General features: G+C 36.0%; 1 protein-coding gene and 1 long non-coding RNA gene across 5 annotated transcripts in view; one reads left to right on the top strand and one right to left on the bottom strand.

Annotated features, from left to right (window-relative positions):
* Window positions 1-20,112, top strand: part of LOC135166691 (glutamate receptor ionotropic, kainate 2-like) — a 105,411-nt gene that overhangs the window by 82,247 nt on the left and 3,052 nt on the right. For 2 of the 4 annotated variants that reach the window (XM_064129213.1, XM_064129214.1), the window contains exons 9-16: window positions 4,081-4,284; window positions 4,543-4,746; window positions 5,776-5,880; window positions 6,638-6,895; window positions 12,173-12,370; window positions 13,057-13,282; window positions 13,424-13,588; window positions 19,954-20,054. In XM_064129213.1, coding sequence (XP_063985283.1) covers window positions 4,081-4,284; window positions 4,543-4,746; window positions 5,776-5,880; window positions 6,638-6,895; window positions 12,173-12,370; window positions 13,057-13,282; window positions 13,424-13,588; window positions 19,954-20,054 — 1,461 coding nt within the window. Of the gene's footprint in view, window positions 1-4,080; window positions 4,285-4,542; window positions 4,747-5,775; window positions 5,881-6,637; window positions 6,896-7,226; window positions 7,407-8,686; window positions 8,825-12,172; window positions 12,371-13,056; window positions 13,283-13,423; window positions 13,589-19,953; window positions 20,055-20,112 lie in introns of all 4 variants that reach the window. The other 2 variants (XM_064129211.1, XM_064129212.1) reach the window with 2 other exon arrangements.
* LOC135166704 (uncharacterized) overlaps window positions 183-20,112 on the bottom strand; it is a 49,940-nt gene continuing 30,010 nt past the window's right edge. Inside the window, exons 2-3 of the long non-coding RNA XR_010299736.1 lie at window positions 1,057-1,164; window positions 183-718 (exon numbers count right to left, since the gene is read on the bottom strand). This is a non-coding gene — a long non-coding RNA (uncharacterized LOC135166704). The remainder of the gene's footprint in view (window positions 719-1,056; window positions 1,165-20,112) is intronic.

Below are 20,112 nucleotides of genomic sequence, written 5' to 3'. Positions count from 1 at the left end.
TGTGGTTCTATTTTCATTCAAATATACATGACGAGAAACCTTGGAGTCCGGTTCCATATTTTTAACCATGATCCAACAGATGGGCAGAGAAATGACGGTGGTCTATATTATGAAACTTCTCTCCTTTGATTTTTTGATAAGAAGAGAAAACCGCATTTTCCCTGTATTTTCCTACCCACAATATCTGAGAATTAATCCCACCAAAAATTCTCACGAAAAAACAATTAAATCGAGTTTTTTAAAAATGTATAATTGCATAAACTATTCGTTAATTATTAACGAAAATCCATTGAGTCATATTTAAATCTAGTGTTCGTTAATAATTGGCAAATCTCATTTGAAATGAATAAGTCATTCTATCCCTGCACTTAAATGGAAATATTTGGGACTAAAGAACGTAATCGACCTAATTAAAAAATTAGGTGTTAAGATACTCAAAATGGAAATTAAGAAAACATCTCAAACTCTTTAGTCCCCAATTTTCATTCCAGTAGTTTTATAATTATTTACTTTGATTTAATTGAATATTATATTCGAGTAACTCCCACAATAGTTCCAACGATCATCGCCGACGTTAGAAGTGCAGACGTCGGAGTAACGGAAAGTCCTCCATTGCACAGATTATTCTCACACAGGTACACATGTACAGCAGATACTCCTGTGATACTTTGTGTGGGAGGTACAGAGCACGAGCGTATGGTTGATGTTGTGCCATTAGCTGAAATTCAAGAGGATCACCTCGTCATCCCTTCAATATGCCTTCACCATAAATGAAACAATTTAAAAAATGCATCTAACTATATCTAGTGTCACCAAAAACTACAAAAAATCGGAGAATTTTTCTGAATTCTCTGAAAAAATTTCCAAAAGTTCTGTTCATTACTCCAAAATTTCTAGAACTGTTTAAATTATTGCAAATTGCAGTTGAAAATTTATTCTATCTCCGTTGACTTTTGTCTTGTTTCCAAACACGCATAACACTTCCATGATTAATTAATTGGAGAGTTCAATCAATTAATTAGTAAATTGATAAATAATCGTAATTAATCGACCCACCCATTTCGACGACTACTTTCAAACATCTATCAATACACATCGGCTTCTCGGCAGTTGTCACATCGTAAGGATCTCCACAATTGTCACAGCTGTAGCACCTGATTGTTCCTTAAAAATAGTAACAATTTTTCTTCGATCATTTATTCGACAGAAAATTAAATCCACTTTAAAAACTTGAATTTCCTCGCGGATTTGCTCGAGATTTTTGAAACGAAATATTTTGCGACTTTCACAGCAATTATAATCGAGGATTAAATACTCACCCATAACAAGGGGAAGCCCGAGAAAGCCAATAACTAGTAATAATTTCATTTTTAATGTGAGTGTCTGGTGAATACACTTGTCTGTTTGAAGCCCAACGTCTTACTAACAAAATTTAAATGGAGTACCGAAATTTAACCGGATGAGCCCTGCCTATTCATTTTTTATCTAACGTTGGGTATTTTTGATGAGTCGCATAGCGTCAGGTTCAAACAAAAATTAGTCACAACGATAATGTTTCCACAAACATTGTGAAATTTCGTCATAGGTTTTGGGCTATAAGAGAGACTTCAATAGATTTTTACGTGATAATCCAAATGTATCATCATAAACCAATTAAATTGCCTCAGTTTAGAAGAGTTCATCACACATTCGACTCCTCATGTTCAAGACAGGAGCTGAAGCGATTTAAAAAACTAAGATGACGAGGTATTGAATGACCATCGATACCATTTTCCAATTATTAACTAAAATTCTTCATGTAGTTAAAAATAATCAGGGCCTAAGTGTTAATACAGACAGTCCGCTAATTTGTCCCTGAAATTTCCCAAAATAATTCTAGAATATTTTTCAGGAATTTCCCATAGTAATTTATGATATTTCTTCTCGTAAAAATGAGTTTTTATGAAGTGACATTTCCTCGCTTTTCTCAATTACGAAAACCCCCCCAACAAATTTAGTTTGTTCACCCAAACAATTTAAAAAGTTCAGCCTTTTATCAAGAGCTCCAACGAGACAGACAATGAAGCGAACAGCGTTGTCCATAAAATAAATGAATGAAAAAAAAAATCACGACCGCAGAGACAGGAGAGGATACATCACAAAACTAAGGAAATTGGGTAGACTATGGACCACGACGAATGGCAACGACGCGTCTTTTTCATCGGCAACGGGAGGCGTTTTGTACTTTCACGAATCGCAGCTGCTAGCCGGAAGTTGGAGCAACTCACTGCTGAGAATATTGAAGTTCCTCCAACATTTTTTCAAGAAAGCAAATGGTGATGCAGGATGGAAGACGGAACGGAGTGGGAAAAGTTCATTAACTCCGCTGAGTTGAGAAAAGAATTCTGCGAATGCATGAGTTTACAAGTTTGCGAAATGATCAAGAGTTGGAGAGACGGGTGACGAATATTTACGCATCAGACAAACTGATTTATAAGGAGGAAGACAACATGATTAACATCTCACCAACGGAACTAACAAATTAAACAATGAAATCGTAGTGATCCTGCTGTGAATTACCAATCGATACTAATTTACCCACTCTTTCTATGAATTAATATAGAAAATTAATTACACCAGTTGAGTCTGTGCAGGACATCTTCTGATGGTAATACGGAGAAAACTGAACAGCACAAGAAGGTTCATCAGCTCGACTGACTTGAACATATACTGCTAATGGACGAGACGAGTGATGAATATAGAATATAACAAACATCCTCTAATTAGCGGATGAATAAACGAGTAAATAATCATTTCTACACTTTCGCAAATATGTTCCCAGCAAACCTATTAATCCACAGAATGCATTTCATAATTTAATATGTCTGAAGGTCTATTAGTTTCGGATGAATCAAGTGATAAAACCGCTAGACCGTGCTCAAGTGAAGAGAGAAATAATGGATCAACATTAAGAGCTCCATCACCTCGAATTTCCGGAAATGAATTAATTTCAAGTTCTGGTACGAAACACTCGAAATAATGCACTCCATTAACCAGTGAGTTTGTACTGTCCGGAGTTCTCGAAAGCGACAATCCAACGGACAAATTCAACTCTGAAGTGGTGAATGCAAACTGTAGTCCCAGTATCCACAGTCATGAGGTGGGGAATGTGAGATTTTGGATATTTCTGTTGGTACTTTGGCCTATCAGACTGGAATCATCATATACAACATTTGCGAGAGGACCTCTGTAACTGAGTGCTTGACGGAAACGAATTTATGCACATGGCTTTGAACATAATTCACTCTACATTGGCGTGTTCATGAGGCTATGGTGGCATAGGTGAGGGGGGATCATAGGGGAGGGGATGACTCAACTGGGAATTTCAGGGTAGTGTCATCCCAGCGGTAATTAACGCTTGAACCCGCCCAGAATGAATCCACCGGAAAATCGGGATGTGTTGGTAACCAGTGATGTCTTCGGGTAGTAGGAATTTTCAGCAATTAATAGCATAATGAGCATGTTGACATTTATTTATACATTTACGTCAGCTGTTACCACTGGATGAATTAAATTTAATCGGGGCGGTCACTGTGACCGAGCCGAATCAGCCAATGATTGATGATTTTCGTCGTGGAATTCGTTCGTTTATTAAGGAATTTCACGAATGAGCAAAGGGGGTTGGATGAGTCTACTCATGAAACGGGGGAATCCCACGCGGGCGCATCGACCGAGCTCAGTCGGTAACCGCTGGTCACGTAACTTAATTTCAGAGATTCTGTCACGAATTTACTACTGAAATGGCTGAATGGAAATTTGTGGAAACTGTAAATGTTAGTTCTATTGTTCAGGTAAAAATGCTGGAGACTCGTGGAAATTCGGAGAAACATTTTTTGAATTTAATGATAAGGTTACAAAGGGTTTAAATGACAAAACAGGAATGAATTAATCGCACTTCACTTAAACCCTTTGTGACGTGAATTTGTCACGTGAAACGTGAACTAAAATGGAATTTTTATTCCGTGAGATTCGCGAGAATAAATCGTCAGGGTAAGACGCCGTTTATCGATATTTTAATCGAGAATAATTCTTCTGTTACAGGCGGGAATTCACGGCCTAACTGGCCACATAGAATTCAACGAGGGTAAACGTAACAATTTCAAGCTCGATCTGTTGAAGTTGAAAAAAGAGGAGCTAGTGAAGGTGGGTGAATGGCGACCAGGGCAGGGGGTTAATGTCACGGACGTGAACGCTTTTTACGAGACAACAGCAACAAATATAACACTGATTGTCATGACTCGCGAGGTAAATACTCACTCCAAATACACATTAATTTCAGTTTCAATTCCATTCAACCTGATATTGTACCAAAGGGAGCAGATAATTAAAATCAGCGTGTGATTAATACAGCATAGCATAATAATAGTCCCATTGCTCTCGTTTAAACTTGAGTTCCTGAATTTTGTTTCACTGTGATAATTATAATTGTCGAAATTGTCATTATTATTGATTAATATTCCACTCGACGACTGTTTTAATCATGAATATGTATTTTTATCACAGGAGAGGCCGTACGTTATGGTAAAAGAGGATAAGAATTTAACTGGAAATGCGAGATTCGAGGGATTTTGCATTGACTTGCTAAAATGGATTGCCGGACAAGTGGGCTTTCAGTATGCCATTCGGCTTGTTCCTGATCACATGTATGGAGTGTACGATCCAGAGACCAAAGAGTGGAATGGAATTGTTCGGGAATTAATGGAAAAGGTGGATGAAACAAAAAATATATTCACTCTTTCCCACTGAAAATCTAATTTTAGTGCAAGTTCATGCGACCGTGATAAGTCTATTAAATGCGAATATGGAATGAATACAGCTCTCGGTGGGAATACTATCATGGATGGGACATGAATTCAATGCATCAATTTTTTCAGGCTCCATTCTCTTTTTTTGTCTGAACTGCATACTGGAAAAAAAAATTTGCTTCATGAAATTGTACAGGTGTTACCTCGGATATTTCCAGGCCGAGTTTGTAGTGGAAAGCGTACGGTTATTAAAACTCTCTGATATATTTTTTTTTTAGTTTTTCGTGCGTTCTTTTGAAAGAATAGATGGTTTCAATTGTCGGATAGCTCTTTCTCATGGTGGGATAACAAGAAAATTTAAATTCTTCCCGCTTTTGTCAGATTCTTCAGCAGAATAGATCAAGGATATTCAAGAAAGTGATTCTCCATTTTTGTAGTCGAAATGGAGAGCTTTAAATTAAATTTCATTTGATCCTGAATTTTTAGTCATAATATCCGTAATAAAATTTGGACAATTAAAATATCTGCTTATGACATTAATTAATATTTCAGAAAAAATATCCAATCATTTCAGATCAAGAAATTACTTTGAACAAAAAATTAATGGACCCAATTTTCGTGATGTTTTCATCGAGTAAATTTCTACTACAATTTTTCTCGTTTCATTCTATCTGTCTCTCTCTCTCTCTCTCTGTCGAGCTCTCATTCTCCTCAAAAATCACCCAAACATTTTGTCCGGGAAAACACCGCATGAATTTTTAAAACATCCCATCCACAGGCATTGGGGCTTCCACCTCACTATTCCAAAGATTTTGGAGGTAGAAGAGGTAACGTCGTGCTGGCTTCGTCTACACCCCGAATGATTGCAACGAATCTTTTATAAGACCCTGGACTTTACCCCCCATAGATAACCCTGAAGAGGATCTACCGAATTCCGCCATCAACCGACGAAAATTCTCTTTTTATAACCCTTTCAATTTTTTTCTTCCAGAGGGCAGATTTAGCTGTGGCCTCCATGACCATTAATTATGCACGAGAGAGTGTAATCGACTTTACGAAGCCCTTCATGAACCTCGGGATTGGAATTCTCTTTAAGGTGAGTCGTTGAAATTTTTCATACCTTATTCATATTTAATTTCGTCAATTAAAACCCATTGAAACAGCGGAAATCGGATACACTTTAAAGTTCAAACTCCATAATGCTCTTTACAACTGGATATTGTTCATTATTCCAATTTTAAAATAAACTTCGCTTGGACCATAACAATACCAGTTCTCTCATTACAATAAAAAAGTGGAAATAAAAAAAATGAATAACTTTCATTAAACCGAAGACTATTACATTTTAAAAGCCTCAATTAGTAACAAATGCAGATAAACTGGACCCACAAAAATAAAACTTTCATTCCATCACATCATATCGAGCCTCCAACCATATCCAATTATTATCCCGCATCAAATTTCGCCAGACGACACAATTGAAATGAGTCAAAAGAGTGTTATTCGAATCCATAATTTAACCCGGACCCAAAAAATAATTAAAAGAATGCATTACAACCGGAAAATAAATTCTTTCACTGAATAGCGAATCATCAAATATATTCCATTGTTCCATTGTCGACCCATATCTTTTTCTAAAAGACCCTCCAAATGACTATCAAATTCAACTAAAAAGTTTCACTCGATCACAACCCAGATAATAATTAAATTAATAACATGAAGGTGAAATACTTAATTTTTTCGTTACTTATTAACAAATTTCGAATGATAAACGAGTCTTATTGTCACTGAGACTCCACCAATACCTCAAAATGAGGCGATTTTAATTAAAATTGTAGCCTAAACCCATTTAGGTACCATCCAGCCAGCCAACTCGTCTATTCTCCTTCATGAATCCCCTCGCTGTTGAAATATGGCTGTACGTTCTAGCAGCGTATATGCTCGTAAGTTTTACACTATTCGTAATGGCGCGATTTAGCCCATACGAGTGGAATAATCCACATCCCTGCCTGGCTGAGAGTGAAGTTGTTGAAAATCAGTTCAGTGTCAGCAACAGTTTTTGGTTCATCACAGGCACTTTTTTACGTCAGGGAAGCGGCTTAAATCCAAAGGTATATTATCCAAGAACTGAGATGATCCTTTACAGCCCTCCAACTCCTTCATATTCCTACTTCCCCCCCCCCTGCTGCCCTTGAACCTCCCATTGATCCCTCCAAATCCTAGAAAAGAGTTTTAGCGCGTACGAGACAAAAACGGCGGAGAGAACAGAACAAATTTTTATTTGGATTACTTTGCAATTATTTTCATCTCCTCAAAAATTATTGTAAATGTTCCTGAACGTCTTCGTGCGATGACCAGATGGTTCGCAGGATAATGCAACAAAATTTGTGGAAAATAAAAATAAATATATTCTCAATGTAGAAATAAAAATGAATGCTTCAGGTGGCTAAACGTCCACCCAGTAGACTCTTCTCATTCATGAATCCTCTTGCCGTGGAGATTTGGCTATCAATGCTGGGTGCCTATCTTATGGTGTCCATTACTATATGGATTGTCGCGAGAATGTCACCTTATGAGTGGATTGAACCACCTCCGTGCCCTAGCTGCAAGTGCCCTCTGCAGGTACGCCCTTGTCAAGTATTGTACGTGAACAATAATAAATCAGCGAGGGTGAAAGAGGAGATAATAGATATGAAAAAATGAATCGCTGAAAAAAAATACGTTTCCATTTCATTTTTGGTTATCATTTTTTATTTGCGGTTAAACAAAAAATTGATGGAATTTTTTTTTAAATACCTATCTAGGTCAGTTGATTTTATTGGGCCACAGAGCAATTTTTTGGTCACTCATTGTGATTGGTTAACAATGAGCGCCGAATATAACCGATTGTTGCCGACGTTGCACTTTGTCATGATAGATCAGTTGCATAAGAATTTTTCCTAAGCCGATAAAAAAATTCTACTAGGTGGCATAGTAATTTCTCTCAAGCCAGTAGTTTACGCCGAAATTGTAACCAGCACAGTAATTTTAATCGGAATCACACGTTAAAAATTCTCTGAATTTTTAAAAATCACATGATCAGTTTTCAGTTGAAGTCAGATTTTATTAGTTAGTCTGCCACAAGTAAGAAAGTCAATAAATTTTGACACAATCTTTGAATAACTATGCATTATGGGTCATATTAATATCTGATACGATAGGAAAAATTTCCACCGAATATACAGAAATCATATAAATAAATAGTCGGAGGGCGATAAAAATTCCATCTCTCAATTGAACTTTCCTCGACTGGTGATTCATTTTTTCAATAATTTCTCACGAAGCAATAAATATTTTTTCCTACGAGTTGAATTTAATAGTGATGTCGGGAAATCAATGAGCAATTTTTACTGAGTCATAGAAAATTTCACAATTTTTTCCGCAAATAGTTACGCGTTCATAGACAACACGTATTGTAAACAATTTTCCTCATATGAGAGAACTGCCACTGAAAGTTTCCGCGAGGCTGCACCACATTTCCATAAATTTCCATGAAAGTATAATGAATGGCGAATGTACAGTGGGACTCTGTATATTCGGGGTTTTAAAAATCGGGAGGCAAATCACTGGACACTTGTGGCGGATACACGAGGTTGAGTGTGAAGATCATGTAGATCAAACATGAAATACGAAGAAATATTCTGTCGTACGACTCGAGTACTTCAATAAAATCTGATAAATTTTGAAAGTTATCTGATTGCTCGGCCAAAGTATTTCACTTATCTGCTAATTTTTGGGTGAATTTTTTCATCTACGTTTTTTCAAACAAATTGAGAGACAAATTGCTCATTGATGGATGAACTCGATGTGGGAGGAGATAAAATAAATCTGACATTACTTGACGATGGGGCCTATCTGATCAGGGGAGCCATGTGAGTGCCTTGGAGCCGGAGAGCGATGACATCCCATTGCCAAGAACAGTCAACGATTTCAGCCTTGCCAACAGTTTCTGGTTCGCAGTTGGAACTTTAATGCAACAGGGGAGTGACCTCAATCCCAAGGTAATTTCAGTGTCACAGAGCCGATGAAATTTCGAATAAAATCGATACATGAATAAAAATTAATGGACATGTTGTTTCTGTTTTTTACGATATCTCGTTCAATGTCAATTACTCTGACACCAAAATAATTGGTGATCGGATTATTAAATCATCTGGCTGTAATGGAATTGGGGATTTACAGTTAGAGTAATCCCATAATTCCCTAGCACATGATGGGAATGTCAATAATTAATGCGATCAAATTCATTTTACTGCAGTGAGAAAAACACTTTTTTTTTCTCAACATGTTTGGGAGTTTTTGGAATTTTAGTCACAACATCATTTGAACTCTTAACGTCGTTAATTCGAACGCAATTCTCTTTTGAGAATAATTAAATTTCCCACTCACTTTCAAAATTCCCTTTCAATTTCAACTTTTGAATCTCATAAAAATTGAACATTCAATTCAGTGAAGTAATTGATTCGATTTTGAACCTTTTCAAAGTTTTTTAGTGTCATATGGACCTAAAAACTGACAGTTTGAGGATTAAACGATCGATCACTGACGAATGTTCCTAAATTTTTATAAAACTCTGTTGTTGTTACCATTCACTGCTATTTCACTTGAAATTTCAATCGCAATTTTTTCAACTTCGTGCTCCAAACATAACTCTCATTCCACAAATCGCCAAAGGTGATAATTCCTATAATCTCTTCACACAATGTTGAAAATTCAAAGCACGAAAGTTAAATATAAATCCCGCCACTTGGAACGAAAAGTAGCTTTTTAATATTTCCCTCCCACATTGAACGAGTTGTTCAGCTGCAAGTTAATACCACGTGATTAATTGAAACACCATATGAGTACAAAAAAAAAATTCACTGAAAAAACTCAACCATTGTAACCATAATCCCTGCATGTGCATGTCCAAGCCAAGCACCTCATGCCCCATCAATTTCAACGTAAACATCTCCTTCAGATAGCAATGCAATTCGGGAAAAATTAATGTCATATGATGAATTTAGTGGGGATTTGACCAACATGAGGGTAACACACTGGACAAACTTCGTCAGGCACGTGGACTGTTAGACAAATACGATTACAACGTGACTGATTCGTATGGAAGGGATGACCCTCGTGAATTTGACGTAGAGCGTGACACTCCCGGGCATTATGCAACTGTTATTGTGGGTTATAGCTAATGTCAATTTACGATCATTGGTTTTGAGTCATGAATACGTTGGGTGTATACAGAAGTGAAGTGATAAAACAAGAAGTTGACTCATCGGGGAGTCGAGTTCTTGGGAAATATCTCAAAATCTAAGACCTACAACAATATTTTTATCATGAAATACCCCCACTGATTACCTCCCATCTCTATTTTCTAATTATCATTATGGGGTTAAATTAATTCTACGTCCAATAAATTTTATAAAATTAAATATCTCGTGGAAAATAATTCACGTCAAAAATGTGGATTTTAAGGTGTGAGAAATTATCATTAATCAATTAAATCATTATTGAATCCATTGATAAGTAATACTGATAATTTTTTCAATTAAAAAAATTCTCCTCAACACATAGTTTCCTCACAATTTTTTCTCGTCTTCAGCCCTCTAGACAAATAGTCCAATTTTCCCCTTTTCACATGTGCATTTTCAGGGCTTAAAAATATCCACGAGTGAAATACCTTCATTCATTACCCAGCATTTGCATTTCTCAGTTTCTATAGTTTTTTTCAGCCTCTATTTCACTATCTGAAAGTTTTTATCGAGCTTTGCCTTGGAATAAGTCGTTTTTTTCTCTATTCATTGGCGTGAACTGGAAAAAGTCTGGCAGAAAAAAATGGGGAATGAATGAGCCACAATGGAAATTCCAGGGAATCGTCGGCTGAGGTCATATTCAGGATTGTGGAGAGCCTCGAAATTACGTGGCTCAATAATAACCTAAAGCCACAACTGTTGAAACAGTTCAAATGACAACAATGAACTCTGAAATATTTCACACTTCGGTATTCACGCGTTCAGACGTATTATGTTCTGTGATCGAAAGAGGAGATAATACTGTATATATTTTTTTCTACATACGGTATTATCAACTCACTTTTTCCCTCCATTTTGAGTGCATATTTGCCACCCCCAAGCACCGAGATTTTTTCCATTTGCACGTTGGAATTAAAAGAAGGTGAGGCAGGGGGAGTCAAGGATGGTACGAAAACCAAATAAAAAATGTAGAGAATCCGTAGAATTCAATAAACAAAAATCCCAATGGTTTTACCGTAATTCCCACCGAAATGTGATTAAGAAAAAAATTTATAGAATAGTTGCAGAATTATTTCAGAGTTATCCTATTGTTGGATTCGATTTTGGCATTCGCCGTTGAAATGAATTGAAATCTCAATAAAGAATGAGAAGCGGTAATCTAGCATGGCATGATGCAGAATCACTAGTAACACATATAAATAAAACTAGTAAAAAATATTAACAATGCTCATTCGTATTTTTTTTCATGAATTTCGTCTGCAATTTGAACAAAACAAATATTGTACGACATATGGTGCTCACCGGCTCTGTGTACATGCGGGGATGAGGTTGCCTGCGGTTCTGTTACTGAAATATCCCGTACAATAGAGTGAAATTGAAACTGAAATAAAGTGTGACCTAACTACAAAAAAAAAACAAAACAATCCATATTGTTAGTTAATGACGATGTTTGAACCTAGCAAATTATTTTTAATTGAGAATCTTTCATTTATCAAATATCCATCGAGGTTGAAAATATTTTTTATCATTTCTGTTTACCACTACCACTACCACTATTCAAAGAACGGCCGTTTTCATTAATTTTCGTGTACAATCCTCCCTCCTACATATTCCAATTTCCAATATTCACCTCCAATAATATTCGTTGGAATAAACATGTTCATTTCAGTATGAAAAACGTCTTCATACATCATAAACTTCACATGGCATTCCGTGTATTCATCCAACCGACCTTCCTCTTTGATCATTTGCTATTGTTCAAGTTATTCAGAAATTCTCATATCGCGATCCTAAATTGAGACTACAATCCATTCTTAATAAAATATGTGGAATGCCATGATTTTTACAAAAAAAAAAAAAGCTATCGCCAGATGTCTCAGTGTGACATGAAAAAAAATTAATTTCATTTCACAGCTTCACTGCAAATTTTATTTCTTTAAAACCATTAGAATCCAATCTTTCCACATAATTATTGATCCTGAAGATAAATTCTATGCGCTTTCCACTCAATATTTATTCAGCTTAATTATTTCCAACGAATATTCCGCCTGTTCCCTAATACGAGGACATTAAACGTGAAATGTTAATTAAGAGTTATTAAATTAGGCAACCAGTACGAGAATAGTCGGTGGAATATGGTGGTTCTTCACGCTGATAATAATATCATCGTACACTGCAAACCTCGCTGCTTTTCTCACGGTCGAAAGAATGATAACGCCAATTGAAAATGCCGCGGATTTAGCTGAACAAACGGAGATCACCTATGGTACGCTTGAAGGAGGAAGCACAATGACATTTTTCAGGGTATGCACTTTATTATCATATCGTTTAACAAAATAAGAACAGCTGTCTGAAGTTTCGCTGACAGACCGCAATTGTGAGAAAAACATCGCGTGAAAAAAATAATACTTAAGACTGATAAATATAAAATTATCATGATAAACTGAAAAACAAATATGAAAATGAGTGAAAATTCATTTTAACAATTCTGTTAATACCCGTTGCAATACATGATAGCCCATCTGCGTATTTATTTACCCATTTAATGGAATATTTAACAGAGAACGTTGGTAATTAAGCCCCAATATCATTTCGATGTTGAATTTTTCCGAACGTGCAAATAAACGAGGAAAATATAGAAATGCAAACGAATACCATCTATTTATCTTATGATAAATATTCCGCTCCACTGTATTCATTCGCACAGATGATTTATATTTTTAGTATTGGAAAATCGGAACTTATTGAAATACGTGAAGATTTACGTATATTCCCCTGGTCGATATTTTGTTTGTTCATTTTTCCACCAATAAATGGCGTTAATTTAATTTATAAATAGTCCACTGTGACGGAATCTCAGGTTCACTCCTCACCGTTTATATTCGACGATATTCAATTAAATTTACAAGAGAGAGATAGTGTAATATCGTAATGTTTGAGAAAATATTTCATGTAATTAAATCATCCAATTAATCAATGAAAATTCTCAGGATTCGAAAATAGGAATCTACCAAAAAATGTGGAGATTTATGGAATCCCGAAGATCGACTGTATTTGTATCAACCTATGAAGAAGGAATAAAACGTGTTTTGGAGGGAAATTATGCATTCCTGATGGAATCAACAATGCTGGACTACGCAGTCCAACGAGACTGCAATCTAACCCAAATCGGTGGTCTCTTGGACAGCAAGGGCTACGGTATAGCCACCCCAAAAGGTACTAAATCAGGCTCAAAACGTTTTAGAATAATTTTGACATTTCATTTCCAGCGATACATCCCTTCAAATCCCCAAAAGGGTACAGTTGGCATATAAAGTGATATTTTGCGGTCCTCATGTTTCTTACGTCATATTCAAGGTTCACCATGGAGAGACAAGATATCACTGGCTATTCTCGAGCTACAGGAGAAGGGAGTTATACAAATACTGTACGACAAATGGTGGAAGAATACCGGTGACGTTTGTAACAGGGATGAAAAGAGTAAAGAGAGCAAAGCGAATGCACTAGGAGTTGAGAACATCGGTGAGTTTTGCATTAATATATTTGATAAAGTGTCAGTCAAAGAGAGGAGAAAATTGTATTTAATTTACAAGAGAGTAAATTTTGCAATCCAAATATCACCGGAAATTCTATGGAGTTTTGAAAGTTTGAGCACCGAATGAATGAAAATTTTTCAATTTACATAAATTTTCAGTTGAAATATGAATATACAGCAGCAAGTTATGCAGAATTTTTAATTGTTAATGTAAAGTAAAAGGACAAATATATTTCAAAAATCAGTTTTTAGTAATAAAGATTCAAGAGATATTTTTTTTGAACCGTGAATTTTCAGTTTCAAAATTGCAACGATAAATATAACAACCCTAGGAGATCCCACAAATTTATTTTTCATTTAAAAACATCAACGTGAATCGTTCTGACGTTTTTCATAACCGATTTGAAATTTCCACCAGCAATAAGGTTGGAAAATCGGTTATTTTAACGAGTTCTGTTGCCCAGTCAGCATTAAATCGACTGAATCATTGAATTCTGGTGTCCCTGCAGTGAGATAAAACGCATTAAATTCAACTACATCACGTTATCCCTTCCACGTCCTTCAAACATTGGCGTACGTGCTTCTCTGTTGATATAACAAGGACATACGCCTCGTTACAAAGGGCATGACCTCCACCCTAGTCCTCATTTCTGTAGACTAACAACCCCCTCAGCCATCCAGAAGAAACGCAAATACTGTATAATTCCCCGAGTCTAGGTGCATTAATAAAAACTGTGGCTATCTCTAATCCCTAAAAGTGTAAATGAATCGCTTCCGTGGGCTAAAATCCAGAAAAGTGTTGGATGGAAATGCGAGAGAAACGATAAAAAGAGGGAAAGACTAGCCACAGAAACTGCAATCTCTCCCCTACACTTGTGTACGAAGTTTTTTTTTTTCTTGGCTTCTGTGCTGGTCTACCAAGTTTTCACGTGGATTTACTACCAGATTTTCATGAAACAGCACAAAGCAACTTTTTATTATTTCGTCTCGACTCAATCTCTGTCTTTTCCAGGATCATTTTTTCGTACCACTTCGTTTATTCCCGTTTGTTTTTATTTATTTCAACATTTCCAAGTGCAGTAGATCCTCGGAGTATCTACTTCAACAGCAGAGAATATACTTATGCTACTGGAATAAAGAAAGAATGTTGGACATTACATGAGAGAAATTTCTCCATTATTTTTTTTCTCATTTCAACCCAATCGCACTTGTCAGACTTTATTTTTGCAATTGTGGAGATACTCGAGATGATGAAAACGATCTCATGTTCATTGACTTCTGCATAATCCAGTAAATTTGCAGAATGTATTGAAAAAATCAAGTGATGTTAGTTTTGTTTGTAATTATGAGCATTTTATTTTAATAAATTAAAAAGCCAACTGATGAGAATTCACTTGGTTTATTCCAATTGAAATTCGATAGAAATTTCCAAAAATTTATTTTTCGTTGTTTTATTAATTAAAAAATTTAGGATCAATTACTTAAATAGTGGAGGAATCTCCAGGCGTCTACTTTAATAGCAGAAAATAGGTACATTGTCTTGAAATAATGAAAAATCCTTAAAAATTGCATCTCTGCATCATCTTCAACTGCATTCGAGAAATCTGTCTATTATTTTCTCCTCATTTCGACAGAGGGCCCACTTGTTAGGCTTTCTTCAGAAATTGTAGGGATCATTAAGACTGGGAAAACGATGGAAAATACTTGAGAGCTGCCAATGAGCGGTGAGAACTTTAACAATTGAAGCCTGGGAGAACAGGGGTATTAAGGAAACACTTGAATCCTTTTATCTAGACTTTATCTCCGGGGCAATTTTTTAAAGAGTTTCAAACTGCTGAGAGTGGGAGGGTAAACTACCGATGGGGGTCCTATTGATTTTCTACAATTTTACAAAATACGAGGGTAAAACCCCTATTCTGGTTTCTGAGAATATTTATATCTTCGATTGCCTACTTGCCTCCCCCAAATTGCTCAAGTTTGTATCGTTAATCACAGTGCCTTGAGTATATTTTTTTTCAGGGGATTATTTGTATATTCTACGAGTCTCCCAGAAAAAAAACCGAAAATTTTCCAGCGATTTAACTGCCCAGGTTTTAAGAAGTTAATTCAGACTCATTGATTGATGAACTCGTGAAAAGTTTGGAAGTAATATTCTCGGAGATATCTACAGGGGTCTATGTAAATGAGGGAGAGTTTACAGGGAGAAAAGTTGATATTCTGCTTCTGAAGGATTGGAAATGAAGTTATTATTGGATTATTTCAATTTCGTGAGGGTTTCTTAAAAAAATATTGTCCAAGATGCATTTTAATATTATTTCAATCATCAGGGAAACATCCAATGAAAATTATCTGATACCCATCGCTGATGAATAAAAATTAATCTTCAAAGAACAATTCCCCGAATGAGTATTTTAAAAAATATTAAAAATGTGGAAATGTCGGGCTAAACTATTGAACCAAGGCTCAATCATAATAGGGCTTCACTGCTTTACTCCTTGAGATCCCACCCAAAGAACCTCAACTTAACTGATAACTTTATTTTCCCAGTGGCTCAATAAATCAAAAAAGCTCAACTTTAATCTGAAAATTATCAAAAAAATTGACAACTCTTTTATGAGATTGAATTGGAATGCATCACCCCCCTCCCCCCCTGAATGCGTAATACTCTGAATATTTCCTGAAGCGTTAACCAGATAATATTACCATTTTGCTCACCAGTGCGAATAACTTGAACTCTGCATGAGCCAACGATACTTTGATACACTCCAAAACTTCTGAATCATTAACGCACCACAAACAGGAACACACGAGGGGACACGAACATCCCCAGGTAAAATTACTGCAGCCCCATTACGTCCTTTAAATTAAATTGCACGTAATTATCAAGTAATTCTGTGATTCAAAAAATACGAGTTAAATTTATCAGCTCATTTAACGCCGAGTTGAGAGCCAGGATAATGAATTGCTGTGTAAAAGTTTGTCCAACGTGTCTCAGAGTCAAAGTTCTGGTTTCCGAGGTCCCCGACTGCAGTTGTACCTGAATAACGCCAGGTTCTTCCACCCCCATTTCCCACTGGTTCCTACCTCGACTCGCTCAAGGGAATTATGCAAATCCTGGTGTTCAGTCCTGGATTCTTAGTCGCCTCGTCTCACCGGTCTATCGTGAACGATAAGTGGAAACTCCAGTGTCAAGTTTTGGGGTACATCTTGTGGTGATGAATTGGCTCTTGTAATATTAAATCAAATGCTAGGGGTGTATGTCGGGCTTAGGGAGCCAGACTGTATCACTGGGGTACATGTGACTTTCATTTAATCCTAATTATTCTTTGAATTATGGCAAGTGAAGGAGATTTACTCAGCGAACTCATTTGCATGAGAATAGGAGGGGTGGAAGGGTGGATATTTTTCGTGTACTGGGGTGAAGAAAAGTGGAATTTTCTTGGATTACAAACGATTAATTATTTTCAGATAAGTCAATTTTAAGAAAACGATGGAATTTGTAGAATTTTAGAGTTCACTAAAAATCCTATGGACCCACAAATTTCAATTATCGTTAATTATTGAGGGACTATATTTTATAATTAATGTAATTCAGTGTAATAAAGAATGCCCAGTAATGACCCGATAGAGGAAAATAAATTCTTCTCTGAAGGAAAGCAATACTTAGCAAGAATAATTTTCTTTCCGTGTTTAAATAATTATTCATTAAAAAATGGGGGTCATTATTATTAATATAATTGAATAGTTATTGGGAAGATTTTAACTATCTTATCTTCATTCCCGTTTCGATGGAAATATTGAACTAACGGAGTTCTCAAGCTAGACGAGCGTGGAATCATTTACTTTAAGTATCTTGAAGCTGCAGGTCATAAATACCCAGACATGTTGACATTCCCACTACCAGTAAATTCCAGACTACTCATTTACCCCGCCCAAGTGTTACTACAAAGGAAATCTCCCTTCCACAGTCGACAATAACCAACTTTTCACGAGAGAACCCTTCACCCTGAGAAAACGTCAAGTATCATCAGTACCAGAAGAGAAACATGAAGCGAAAGTTGAATATCAGAGTCAAATCCCCCGATTCGTCTCGACGAAGTCAGCGAAATGCGACCGAAAAAAGACGAAAGAGATCTCGAAAAATCCAAGGAATATAAATGAAAAAAAAAATCGTGAATTTTTCATTGAAATTTTCTTCTCAACAATTCCCCAGAGAATAGCTTCTTCCGAATCCTCGTGGAAACGAACATCTGGAGGCTCTACTTGATGGCATCCTCATCTCAGAGGGAGACCAAAAATCGAATAAAACAAATACTACGAAATTCGCATTTTTTACGTACCACCTTGGACTTGAGACTTTTTTTATACATATCTGCATACAGCCGTACATATTTACATGTAGATACTGCATCTGTGGTGGAGGAAAACACAATGTTGCAATGCAGTAACGTCGCGTGAAGAATAACTCAAGATTGTGTGCAGAGGAAAAAAAAATACAGCAGGAGATTTACCACTGTTTCATCTCTTTGAAATCTGATGGTGGGAATACCCTGCACTTTGAATATGGATACACTGACCTCGAGACAGCCTCACCCAATGGAGTCTGTTGTTTGCAATAGAACTATTCTCACCTTTCATTCGAGAGAATGAACATCGCCATTTTTAATTAAAAAATCGGAGATCAGGAGCACACGAAACCAGGTTGAGATCAAAATACTAGACTGAGAAAAAAAATATTTTTGCCAAATATTCGTTAACTTCAAAAACGTATTTCTTTTCTCAATCCTTTATTTTTGAAGTCAAGTAATTCCCTAACAATTCTGATTGGGTTTTAATTGCGTCAATTATATTGTTCTAGACGATGATTACGTTAATTATAATTTTGAGTGAACCCCTGCAATAATTATGAGCATTAAATAATTGATCGAAATCCTTCCCTGAAGAAAATCAGAAATTTAGAAGAACAGAATAATTATTAATAGAGTTCTACTCATCTTCTAGAGAAATATAATTATCGCGAGTTAAATCAGACCGGAGAAATACAATTATTACAAAATAAATACTTCTCTGAAGTAAATGGATATTCAGCAAAAATAATACAAATAAATATAAAATAAACGAGTAAATATTTTTGGATTATTCAGTTCTGCAAAAATATAACAGAAATGAGAGTCTTTCCCCACCACAAATTGAATAATTTACTCCTTGAAAGATTGATGTTGCCAGGAGAGTAGCTACTTCATAGCATAATAATTCACCATCCACTTTGTTGATAGCTTATCAACGCCCCTGAAGATTCTCGTGTTACCTGGTAAATTGGCAATAATATCAAATTTCTCGTAGCACAGAGAAAAATGAAAAAAAAAATCGAGCAAAGAATCAGATAGCAATATATAAATTCACAATATTTGTTTACCCCGTCTCATCTCGAGTATCAACATTCCCCTCGAGTCTTAATTCAATCAAACTTGCGCTAATAAAAAGCGAAATCCTCTTTTTTTTAAGGGCAAATGGCGGTTCGAGTTCGTCTGGTATTACTAGCACGATCTAACTATCACGATTCCTCTGGGCTCTTCCTCATTTTTTTTTCTCCTCCTTTTTCTTACTTTCTTTCTTCTTCATTACTTCTTGCTCCTTTTGCATCATCCCTCGGTGAAACTTTCCGTACAAAAGGGCCTGTCGCGAATATTATAAGGCTGTTCTCTTTAACTTGCGTACCCAGGGCGCGACGGTACGGAAATCCGAAAGGCATTAAAGAAAGGACAGCCTAGGCATAAAAGTAATGAGCCACCAAACGACGTTCCACTTTATTCTCACTTCCTGTGGTTCATTTTTTTATTCGCTCGCTCAAGGAGGCGCTAGCACACTTGCACATCATTATTATTATAGTCCCTGATGTTTAGTGTACTATTGGGAATGAAGATGTGCATGAATGGGGTCAAGGGTTTGGGTACAAGAAGAATTTTTCGTTAAAAATTCCCGTTCTGTTTAGCAAAAGTGTATTTTCAGAATTTTTTTTTATCCACAAACATTAAATTTCATTTTTTGTTTGAGAAATATTTACCTGGTGATAATAAATAATATACGACTTATGTAAAGTTTCATCTTTTGTTAAATTTAACATAAGGGAAACTCATAATTTTAACTTCTGAAATTTAATTGTTGTAAGATATGCAAAAATTCTAGAAATACAAGTTGTGAAATGGAGGGGTAATTTAAATTTTATGTTGATAACAAAAATAAATTACTGGAGTCTGACGTCACAGCCCTCATATTTGGATCCTGAGGGTTAAAAAGAGATGGAATTAATTAAAAAAATTATAAGTCACAAATTTTTATGTTTTTTTTTCAGGAGGGGTTTTTGTTGTTCTACTGTGTGGCCTGGCCCTGGCGATTCTCGTAGCGATTCTCGAATTCTGCTGGAATTCCAAAAAACACGCGCAATCAGATCGGGTGAGTTTCCTAATGAATTACAGGAGCATTTTCAGTAATCAGCTTCTCATCAATCGCG

The sequence above is a fragment of the Diachasmimorpha longicaudata genome, chromosome 10 (assembly GCF_034640455.1).
Source record: "Diachasmimorpha longicaudata isolate KC_UGA_2023 chromosome 10, iyDiaLong2, whole genome shotgun sequence".
NCBI classification, from domain to species: Eukaryota; Metazoa; Arthropoda; class Insecta; order Hymenoptera; family Braconidae; genus Diachasmimorpha; species Diachasmimorpha longicaudata.
Note: the sequence above shows the minus strand (reverse complement) of the source record. Positions and strands in the feature narration are given on the sequence as shown.